The 12,352-nt window shown below is 31.1% G+C and overlaps 1 protein-coding gene across 1 annotated transcript in view; it reads right to left on the bottom strand.

Moving 5' to 3' along the window:
* Positions 1-11,663, bottom strand: part of LOC145318196 (uncharacterized) — a 28,958-nt gene extending 17,295 nt beyond the window's left edge. Inside the window, exons 1-3 of the mRNA XM_080159537.1 lie at positions 11,601-11,663; positions 5,406-5,713; positions 3,862-3,998 (exon numbers count right to left, since the gene is read on the bottom strand). Coding sequence (XP_080015663.1) covers positions 3,862-3,998; positions 5,406-5,713; positions 11,601-11,652 — 497 coding nt within the window. The 5' untranslated portion in view covers positions 11,653-11,663. The remainder of the gene's footprint in view (positions 1-3,861; positions 3,999-5,405; positions 5,714-11,600) is intronic.
* Between the last annotated feature and the right edge of the window lie 689 nt (positions 11,664-12,352).

The raw sequence follows: 12,352 nt of genomic DNA, 5'->3' as shown, positions 1-12,352 counted from the left end.
TGTGAGAATATCCCTCTTTAATTTATATGTATATTATATGAAATAATATAATGTGGCATGTCTTATGGGCTTAACAAATGTCAAATAAGAACATTTGTGTCTTGATAAATGCATTTCTTACAAAGCTTTCCTTAAATCATAATGGTATTGAAATAAATTATTTGAAACATTTTAAATAATTTATTTCTTTACTAAAATAGTATCATTTCATGGATAATTACAAAATCAAAACAAAGGAAGTTATACAAATTTTCAGAAAACCACCAGTAATGGTAAAAAACATTTTCAGAATGGAAGTATTAGAAGAGTTTATGTAGAAATATGGTTACAGAGTGAGGGATCTAAATAATTTTACTTATAAAACATTCCACTGCCTTTTTTTTACACTTTTGATAAAAAGTATTAAAGTGATAGCAGTTAACATTACACAATAAAATCAACATAAAATATTAATCAGGTGATTTTTTTCCTAGCATAAACATTGCATTATTTCAAAATTACTTTAACAGTTTTTAACGTTATTTTAGAAAAATAAATTTTAAATCTGGGTTTATTTCTCAACTTTTAAAGTGTAAGCTTAAGACAACATATTCGGATCAATGAAGAATCAGAAAGATCTGATGTATAAAACTAGACTTACACAATACACATACACAATCAATACGGATATCCAGGTACAGTTTTTTTTTCAAGTCAGGGGTTGGCTAAAATTCATATTTGCATACTGCATATTTTTTTAAAGTTTGCATAACTATAAAAGGAAAAGAAATATTTTTACTATGTACATATTCTAGTTTTTTTTTGTACTTTTGCATTTTAAGAAAAAACTAAGGGATGCGCCAATAGTCTCTAAGACAAGACAGTGAATTAGGATTATACTTAGACCATTTTCATTTAACAACATTGGACTGTAAATTATACTAGTATCCAAATATTTCATGATTCGTTTGCTTTAAAACTTTTGGAACCTTTATTTAAATCAGAATTAAATTGGAGAAAGACTTTGAAAAAGACACTCTAGCATGTAGCACACCGGGATAAAGATTTCTAATTTTTAGACATAATCAAAATTAAAGAAATAAGTTTTGATTTTCATTAGCTTTAAATAGAGTTTATTTTTCTTTTCTTTTTGTGAAGCTCCTATAACTATTCAGACCGAGGAAGTTATAAAATTGCTTATACATACTTCTTATTTATTGACGGAGTTTGAAAGATAAAACATATTCCATAAAATATATGATTTATGTCATTCACATTTAGATAGGAATTAAAATTCAAAATATCTACCTACAAAACAAATCATTTAGCTTTTTTCACGCTAAAAATGTCGTCAGATTATAATTGGCAAGCTAGTTAAGGAAATAATTGTCCTTGTTATGTAATGTTTCATTTTTGTCCAAAAAACCTAATTGTTTGTTAAAGTTTCGTCGAACTTGCGCTGTAAATTCAATGTTTGTTGCCAAATTTTGTGCATTTTTTATGGGTTATTGTATCAGTTTACATATTCATAGTCAGCAAAAAGTGGCCAACCACATTTCTAGGTCTTTTACACATTTTTGGGTACTTTCCGCGTTTTGTTTTCCTACTCAAATTAAAATATATGTACATCGTTTTAGAAACGAAGTTTATTATGTCCATGACGCAATGTCCGTCCATCCGTTCTGGATGTACCTGATCAAAAATTTGCTCTATGGATGATAAACCTATCATGAAGATTCATGTTACGATGGGGTATATATTAAGCGTTTTTCGTATATCTAATGACATTGGATTTTTCTAGGCTATCAAAAATATCATAGTTCTTCAATATTGTAAAATCTGCTAGTAAAGCGCATTGTCATCCTTGTTTAAAAATATAAATAAAAAGCTTACAAAAAAATAGTGTACTTTTAAACTTAATTTCAATGCTCCGCATCTATTTTGCATTACCATCCTTGTTTTACTGAGTTGAAATCTTTATACTGTAAGTTCACATGCGAGTATAAGTACATTGGTGCCTTAATTCTTAATAACGTGTATGGTTATAGCTTTATTTCTATGGAACTGGGGAAATTGGTTTCAAGATTTCATTGAATCCTGTCCTATGGTAAGCAGAAAGTATTGAACTTTGTATGTATAAGAATGGTGTGTCAACACTTCCGCTAAAGGTCTTCTATCACATTTCCAAAAGCTGGATTTGGGAAAATCCGCAAATTTTTCTTAATCGACAACGGACACCTTGAAAAATGATGAGGTATTTTGATGATAAGCGTAAATCCCGGGGATAGGGATAGTTTGTGTTATTCTAATCATTTGCGATTCAGGTGATTTTATAATGTGGTAAGTACGTTTCTCGTATTCATTCGAATCCGGTGGATAGGAACCGGTTCTCATCCATACGAAAAAACTATGTCTAGCATCGTATTATATCCAGCTTTCTACGAATATAGAAATGTACAATCATAAGATTAAAACCAGTTTTTTTAGCCGGTGCCTTCGGCACCTTGGGGCTAAAAAACTGGTTTTAATCTCATTATTGTACTTTCTATATCCGCGGAAAGCCGTTTATAATACGATGTAAGAAATAACTATTAGGAAATTTGTTTTTCCTCGAATAGAGACTCCTACATAACATTGCAAAGTATCGTAGCAATTTAATAGAGACTCCATCGCAACATTGCAAAGTATCTTATTATTTTTTAAAACACCAAACATTGAAAGTGCCACTAGAGGCCTCTAGGGGCGTAGCCGCTAGTCCTTGTAATAAAGTAAAAGGATATTTGTCTGTTTGTTTGTACCAAATGATCTCGGTCACTGCTGAACCGATCGAGTTATCCTTTACTGGGTAGCTTTTCATAGGTCCCAGGAAGGTTTAAAACTATTTTCTTGAGGGGGGGGGGACACCCTAAACCCCCCAAAAAATGAAAAATACTCCCACCCCCCCCCCCCCCAAAAAAAAAAAATATTTTTACTTTTTCTTTTAAAATTTAAAATAAGAAATTAGGTGCTAGTGCTAAATAAAGAGCCCTGCAGGAAAGTACTATTTATTAAAAAAATAACATAATCCTTTTCAAATTTACTGAGTACATCTTTATTAAAATATTTTAATGCATATATTATATATACATGGTGTGTCTGTCTATGCTCCTTAGACCTGTCCAATATTTGTACTTTTCTCACTCTAAAGCTCGAATTAATCAGAAAATTCATCTAAATTCCTAGAAACTTATTATACTACAAGGTTGAGCATAAATATGACCTGTGTCGTAGTCGCTTTAACATTTTATTGAAGCTAGAAATAGAATCTCCAACAAAATGATTTACATCACATTAGATGGGATGACGTCAATCGGGATGTTCGGCAAAGTTTTGTAACATATGACCACTTGTGAAACAATATCACCAGTTAAAATGTATTATTTTTCTAAAAATTTCACAAGAAGAAACTTAATTAATTATTAATTTCGCTTAGATGGCGTTTTTAGTAGCAAAGCTACGTTATTCTTTAAATATTCTGTAAGTCCATCACTCGGACAGTCTCTATGCAGTTCTTTTTTGCGGAAATACTAACAACCAAATTAAGATAATTACACATGTAAGCACACTTTTTTTTTAAATTATTGAATTTCGATCAAACATACATTGAGTTGTCCTTGTTTTCAATAAACAAAAAGAGAAATCAACATATGATACACATCTTAAGTTTTTGGCAAACTAAGGTATTTGTATACTAGTACACAAACAAATTATTTTAAAAGAAGTAAGAATAATGAACAGGTCTAATGATGCTTTCGCTGCAACCAATATGAAAAAAAAAAGAAAAAATGGTCCCTGCCACACACCAACAAAACAGATGCATCCGCAACAAATTTATAAACTCACCTCTTTTGAACTGAAGATATTCTGAGCTTATAAACTGAGGCTTCCGCTGGATGAATGGAGGAAATCCTGGAATCTTGTGTGTATGCATATCTACCAAATGTTAGGATGTGCACGTCTGAATGACGGATCCAGGAGACCTACAAAAATAAAATAAATAAATCTCACTGAAAAATAATTCTAACAAAAAAATAAATTTTCGTGCATATCAAAAGTTTTTATAAATCCATCAAAGAAGTTGTATCAACTTTTTTTTTTATAGCTAGCCGGTTCTTTTAGTAAGTAGTAGATGTAAAATTTTTCATAGAATTCAAATATGCAATCGGTTTTTTTGTAGACCTCTTATTTTTTAAGTAATTTAAGTTTTTAAAAAAAATAATTAAGTCGGTTTTAAGGTACTAAAACGCAACAAAATAAAAGAAGAAAATGGTCAGTAAGAACAAAAATAGTAAGATCTTTAATTTGACACCTTACTTTTAAAATTCTGTTGAGTAATTATTGAAAAAATCTATTTTTTTAACCTCGGTATAATAAAAACTTTAGACCTAAATATTTTCTCAAACAGACATAAAAAACATGGGTTCATATATACCATTAGAATCAGAAAAATATTACGAATCCATTGTAAGCAAAATTGAAAAAAATTAAAAAATTAAAAAATTACAGAAATGGCCAAATTATTTTTTTTGTTCAGACAACACTATTGTCTTTCCTTTTTTACCCCCTCTTTACCCCCTCTTTACCCCCTTCCCATTTTTATACTCAATTGAAGAATTAAGACGTTGCCTGTACAACATAATATGATATTTTCATATAATTCCTTTTATTGTAGTTTATATACTATATTGTAAACTTTTTTTTTCAATTTTGCTTACAATGGATTCGTAATATTTTTCTGATTCTAATGGTATATATGAACCCATATTTTTTTATTTGTGAAATAATAAAATTAAGTTCAAAGTTTTTATTCTCGTGGGTTTAAAAAAATCGATTTTTTCAATAATTACCTGACAGAATTGAAAAAGTAAGGTGTCAAATTAAAGATCTTACTATTTTTGTTCATAATGACCATTTTCTTTCTTTTTTTTGTTGCATTTTAGTACCTTAAAATCGACTTAATTTTTTTTTTTTTAAACTTAAATTACTTAAAAAATAAGAGGTCTACAAAAAAACCGATTGCATATCTGAATTCTATGAAAAATTTTACATCTACTACTTACTAAAAGAACCGGCTAGCTATAAAAAAAATAGTTGATACACCTTCTTTACATAAATTTTGTCATCGCATATTTGTAAATATGGAGTGTTTAGATATTTCTTTGGACCACATACAGGTAACGTTTGCATTGCTAGGACTTCCAGACAAGGTCAAGCAATAAAAGATCTAGCTGTGTTTGTAACTATTGTTATAGTTAATTTGCTTTTGAATAACCTAACCATTTCTTTCCTACACTTCGAAATGTTTATTTACTTTTAAATAACCTATTACAAAATTGATGATAAACTTTCCTAGAAAAATAGGTATGCATACAGAAAACGAAACTTACTGTTTTATTTTGAATATTATGAACAAAGCAAGACAGACGAATATCGCTGCCCGCCATGGCGATCACGTCTGGCGACCGTGAAGGGAGGATGGCCACCCCGTCCTCAGTGATATTATCTGCCTTGCTCACATGTTCCTCCAGGTACTGGTAACCATGGTTGAAGCGTAGCTCTGACCGCTTGTTGATGGCGCGAGTTCTGGTGCCTGAGCGCAGGACCAGGCCATCCTTCATCATGGTTATCTCTGAGCGCTTGTTCATGTGGCGGAAGGTTAGTGTGTCTCTACCTGTGTCTTTTATCTGTCCAGAACCTAGGCAAATAGAATAAAATCATTTTTTAAATGTAATACAGTAATTTTTTTATTTGGAGAAGGAGCAGAAATTATGTACAGAATATTTTAAAAATTATATTACAAACATATCTGTTATTACCATCTCCAACTTTTTGATGTATTTTTTTTATAGTTTTAGGCTTCATTCAGTTAGTTTAGAAATATTAAGGAGATTTTCTAGTTCAAAATCAAAATTGGGGAGGGATATGTGGTTTCAAAAATCGATTTATTTATGGAACACAGTAATAGTGTCTGACTGATTATGACGTAACAAAAAAAATAGCCAAGAAGAGGCCGTTATTGACCAATGGTAAAATTTATAGTGGCCTCTCATTGGCTATTTTTTTTTGTTACGTCATAATCAGTCAGACACTATTACTGTGTTCTTATTTATGAAATATATGATAAAATGTTTCCAAGACAAAGAGGAAAAAGTTAACTTTGAATAATAATCATTAATAAATCAATTGTTAACCTATACTCTGATAAGTGCATTTAATTTTCTAAATTTTTTGATATTTAACGAATGAAATGTTTTTATAGATGCATAGGTTTTGGATCTTAAATAATCAGTGGAGAAAAAAAGGAAAATTTCCAACAGGTTGAGATGAAAATAAAAGAAATTAAAATAGTGGATTTGGAATAATCTTCCATTGCAAAATATTTTTGCATTCAGTAAATCTCTCATTTAGAATCTGTCTCTCCATATCTCTCTCTTTTCCTCGCCTCATATTATACCACCCCCTCTCTCTCTTTCTCCTTTTCTATTTAATGTAATAAAGTTTTGAAATATTCCCTGCATTCTAATTGAATTAATTTCAGATTTGCCAATATGGTTGTGGGTATATATATGGGGGGGGATGGGGTGGGGGGGGGGGGGGAGTATAGTTCCCTCACTTCATACACATTGCTGATGATGGCAGCAGGACTAAAGTATTATTCATAACTTTAAAAGCTGTATACGTGGCTGCCAAATCACACCCAAATCTTTTCACTAGTCAAATAACTTTAGCGCCAAGACAAACCAAACTTTCTCTCTCTCCTTCTCTCTTCCTAAATATTTATTCTTACCATATCTCTTTCACTTTAGTTCACACACACAAACACAGTTAAATATTTTCTTTGCAACTATTTCCAAAGCATATTTTCCTCCTCACTTTCTATTGATTTAAATTTAATTTTTTTTAAAGAGAAATTGGCCATCCATAATTGCGCTAATTGATTCATTTTATTTTTTAATGTTTATTGATTTTATGAAGAAGCTTATTATAGAATTTAACAAACAACGAAAATTTTAATTTATCAATTGTTTAAATCATAAAAAAACATTTTATACAGTTAGGGAGTTGAATCCATTTTTATAGAAGCAGAAATATAATCTATGATTATGGTTTGGACCCTCTAAAACTGTAATCTACCCTTCCACTTTCCCCTCTCTTGGTGAAGATATCTTCAACGCCGATACGATTTTTGAAATATAAGATTCCACTTTTGTCTCTCTTGTTGAAGATATCTTTACCAAGAGAGGTAAAAGTGGAATCTTAAATTTCAAAAATCGTATCAGCGTTGAAGATATCTTCACCAAGAGAGGGGAAAGTGGAATCTTACATTTCAAAAATCGTATCGGCGTTGAAGATATCTTCACCAAGAGAAGGGAAAGTAGACTCTTACATTTCAAAAATCGTATCAGCGTTGAAGATATCTTCACCAAGAGAGGGGAAAGTGGAAAGGTAGATTACAGTTTTAGAGGGTCCAAACCATAATCATAGATTATATTTCTGCTTCTATAAAAATGGATTCAACTCCCTAACTGTTACAGACGATTTAAGAAAATAATATGTACTATGTTTATAATATTTAATAAAAAATGATGTATATAATATTTTCTTAATTTTGATTTTATTAACAGCTCTCAACTTTTCAAAGGAGCTTATATGTAAACCAATAATCAAACATTCTTGTTTTTAAAAATGAGTGATGATAGAGTATAACATAAAGGGTAATGATTGTTGAAATAATGGCAGTAGATACATAGTTGATGGAAGAAAAGATCTGTAGGATACGCTGTGCATTTCAAAACTTTAGATTACATAGATTTATAAAGGGGTTAGGTAAATATATCTCGCCATCTTGAGACAATTAGTGGAAAATAGTTTGCCTCTGGTGCAATAACTATCACAGTTAGGTACACAAAAACATTTCTAATTTACTATTCCATATTCGTTGTTCACTGGTATAGAAAAGTAATGGGTTCTTTTTACTACAATAAGGTAGATATTTGAATTAAGGAACTGTACTTAAAAGCAAGGTCTGTAGCAAAGGATCTCTCTGACCACTAAATGACCGATATGGTTCTCCTTTACAATCTTAAAGAACACATCCCCCCACGAAAAAAAAAAATTATGGATCACTCCAACCTCCTTCTTGTTAGAGGAATGGTCTCAACAAAGTCAAGCTTAAAAACTACATGTATCTTGAAACTAAGGTCTCTGTTAGATGAGAATAGTAAACATGCAACGGTAGCAAATAAAGTGTTCTTGGAGCTCACTAAATGATGCAGGGAAGTGGGTGGACCACTTGGGGGGAGGGGGAAGAAGATGCGTGAAAATATGTTCTAATTCAATTTAACTCGCTTTGATGCTATTTTACAATAAAAACTAGGGTTGGGCCGGATATCCGGTTTGGCCGGTTATCCGGCCGGATACCGGATATTAAAACTATCCGGTTACATGATATCCAGCTGATTTTTGACGCCGGATATCCGGCTATCCGGTAAATTGCCGGATATCGAACCTTGGCCAGATATCCGGCCAGAACCGGATATCCGGCATTAGAATCAGGCGGATATCCAGTATACGGCCAAAAAAGTATCCGGCCCAACCCTAATAAAAAACCAGGGCTTGACAGCCGTATTCAGCTGCGCAGCTTTATAAAGCCATTCAAATAAGCCGCAGCCATCAAATTTCAATTCATACACCCTAAGACTGACTTAGCTAAAGCGAACCCAGCCTCTACCAATAACTTATTAATTCGGGAAAAAATCACGAAACCTATACGTGTTTTTCAGCTGTCGTTGGGGGAGCAACACATCGTAAAATTGACGACCTCTCCATTTGCCCCCCAAATATTATTTTGGATTTATTTCGCTTGTTGGTTATACCTTATTCCTGAAGCGAATCTCAAATGCAGCAACTTAAGCCACATGGAATTTAAGAAGCTGAAGTTAATTCGACAAAAGCCGAGCGAACCCGCATCTACCCACAGCTGCAGCTATTAAATTTTATCATAGGAATTCTAAGCATCACTTAGGCTTAAACAGCCACAGCTCTAGCTTTTCGACCCCACTCTTAAGCAGCTGCTTGCCTAAAGACACGGTTGTCGAGCCCTGATGAAAACAAACAAACTGTGAAATTATGATTTCACAAATATTGCACTTTTTAAAAGCGAAGCTTTTCTATAATTAGGGTCGGTCCGTCCGTCCGTCCGTCACGGATAGCTTTTTCGTTAATTTAGACATGTTAGAATTGTCCTATCGATTTCAAATTTTCCATGGTGATTCCTTTAGTAGTTAGGTACGATTTAGAAAGCGTAGCAACTCTATAATCATTACCAAAATGTCCATACGTCCATTTTAAACATGTTGATTTTTTACTTTTTTAAATAGCTTTTTTTGTCAATTTAGGCATCTTAGAATTGTCCTATCGATTTCAAATTTTGCATGGTGATTCCTGTAATAGTTAGGTACGAGTTAGAAAGCGTAACAACTCTATAATCATTACCAGAATGTCCGTACGTCCATTTTAAACATGTTGATTTTTTTACATTTTTAACAACAAATTCGTATGTGACCTAATTATCCGATTGGTCTGATTTTGGTATACTGATTCCTGGGACAACAAAGTACAATATTATAAGCGAAGCAACTCTATAATCTACTCTATAAGTCCTAAAAATGTAATTATGTCCATAATCATTATCCTGTATCAAGCAGTTTTTCAACAAACTTACTTACAATTTTGCTTTGACTCTTATACATTCGCATTCTGATTATTCAGTTCTGACATTATACAATTGTTAATGTCCGTTTGTCCTACCGTTTCAGAGCTTCGCTTTTATGGATGTTGTCATCCTTGTTTAACAACAGTGTAGCTACTCTAAATTTGATACTGTCAGACAATTATTCATTTTCAAAAATGTTTTTATTTAAACTTAATTACTGTATAAACAAGGATGACAACATCCATAAAAGCGAAGCGCTGAAACGGTAGGACAAACGGACATTAACACTTGTATAGTGTCAGAACTGAATAGTCAGAATATAAATGTATAAGAGTCGATGCAAAATTGTATGTAAATTTGTTGAAAAACTGCTTATTACAGAATAATGTTTATGGACATACTTACATTTTTAGGACTTAATTACAGAGTTGCTTCGCTTATAATATTGTACTTTGATGTCCCAGGAATCAGTATACAAAAAATCAGATCAATCGGATAATTAGATCATATAAAAATTTGTTGTTAAAAAAGTAAAAAATCAACATCTTTAAAATGAACGTACGGACATTTTGGTAAGGATTATAGAGTTGCTACGCTTTCTAAATCGTACGTAACTATTACAGGAATCACCATGCAAAGTTTGAAATCGATAGGACAATTCTAACATGCCTAAATTAACGAAAAAAGCTATCCGTGACGGACGGACGGACGGACGTACGGATGGACCGACCCTAATTATAGAAAAGCTTCGCTTTTAAAAAGAAACATAATTGTTAATAAATCAATTATCATCTCATCTATACTTTGGTATTACATGTATAAAAAAGAAAAAATTTCCCAATAATAAGTTTTCATCACCTTAGCTATAATTTGGTATTACATGTAAATAATTTTCCTAATCCATATAATCTTTGAAATTTGTAAAGAATTTTTCTTTAAAATATCTTCTTTTTTCTTATCAAACGTACAATTAATTTTTTATAAATGCCGCTGAGAGGTGAAAGGTTCTGAAAAATTGGATAATTATTTAAGATTTACCCATTTTAAAGCATGTATAAAATTTGATGTTAAGGATTGAATTTGTGAACATCGAAAAAAATAATAGAGGTTCAAAACATTAAGTTTACACCTCCCACCCCCCTCTTCCCTTTCTAAGCACGACTCCTACTTCAACCTGTTGGGAATGAATGGATTTTTCTCTATGTGAAAAATAAAACCCTTTGAATATATAAAAAAATACCTACGAGTACAAAATAAAAAAATACAATAGTTAACAAAAATATTTTCATCTTTTCAAGATTGTTTCTATTCAGATTTTTATATTCATGTGGAAAAAAAATTGTTTTTTACAAACTAAAAATAGTATTATTATCCAGTAATACAGGTTTAGAATTTACAGGTAATGAATTCCAACGTATCCCAATATTTTTAAATTAAAACTTTTTAAGTATGAAATTCTTTTTTTCTTATATAAAAAACAATTATTCTTCAGATTATTTGCTTTAAAAAAAGCTAGCAATAAAGCAAACGCAATCTACGTATAATTAGAAAAACCAAATTACAGACCAGTAAAATATTTTATAACATTTGGTAAGTAATGCTCATATACATTAATCAATTTAAGCCAACCTATATTAAAAAACTACGCAACTCATTGCATATTTCAAGAAATAAAAATTCTAATTTTGGCTGGTATTATTGAAAAATTACTTCATAAGATGTATAATGAAATTTTAAGTTAAATTATGTTTCAGTATTTTTAAAACTAGGAAGATATATTAGTTTTATTTTAAATATTTGCATGGACGGACAATCATAAGAACCTTTATTATAGAGTAGCTGGGCTCATAAAAATGACAGATTTTACCTTGTATAGATACCAGAATAAAAGGAAGGGTCCAGCAGAAACTATTCATCATATTCTCACTATTTTATTGTCTGCTAGAATATTAAGTAAGTAACGGCATCCACGCGCACTCCAAAAGTAAAACACGTTGCTAAAATATAAGAAAATGCGTTAGTTTTGAAGCTCTTTACATTGCCAAATAAAAAAATGACGTTGTAAATGTACAATACAAATGATCAAGACAGGCCATTATCTATTTTAATTGACTAATGGTAGGCCAATGGCGTCATTTCTTATAGGCACTAAGGAAAGCTTCATGAAAAATTACGTTTGTTATCAGATACAATATTATTCCCTGTAAACCTGATTCCTATTGAGAGAAGTTTACTAATATTAATCAAGCATTGTCAGTCTGAAAAAAATAATATTAAAATTCTATGTTAAATTAATAAAGCTTGGATTTTCAAAAAAAAATTTTTTTTGTTATATTTTAATTAAATTCTGATTTTAATTAAGGTGGTTTTCTTTACTTTTATTATTTGTACTCTTTAAATGAAAATTAATTTTATTGCGCAATTACTTCTATGTATATAAATCCTTCTAGGGTTATGTTTTATCAGAAAGGGAGTGGATATTTGGCTGTTTTTGTTGTATAGTCACCAAAGTTTTATGATAACGTTTTCTTATTAGTTGTCTTTAAAACTTTGGGGACTTTTAATGCATTTTTATTGGTTACATTAAAGAGTCCAAGAATTTCAACCACTAATTGTAAT

Source organism: Acartia tonsa, chromosome 4, assembly GCF_053477335.1.
Source record: "Acartia tonsa isolate MP-2025a chromosome 4, ASM5347733v1, whole genome shotgun sequence".
Classification (NCBI taxonomy): Eukaryota; Metazoa; Arthropoda; class Copepoda; order Calanoida; family Acartiidae; genus Acartia; species Acartia tonsa.
The sequence above is the reverse complement of the archived record's forward strand: the minus strand, read 5'-3'. Positions and strand labels throughout refer to the sequence as shown.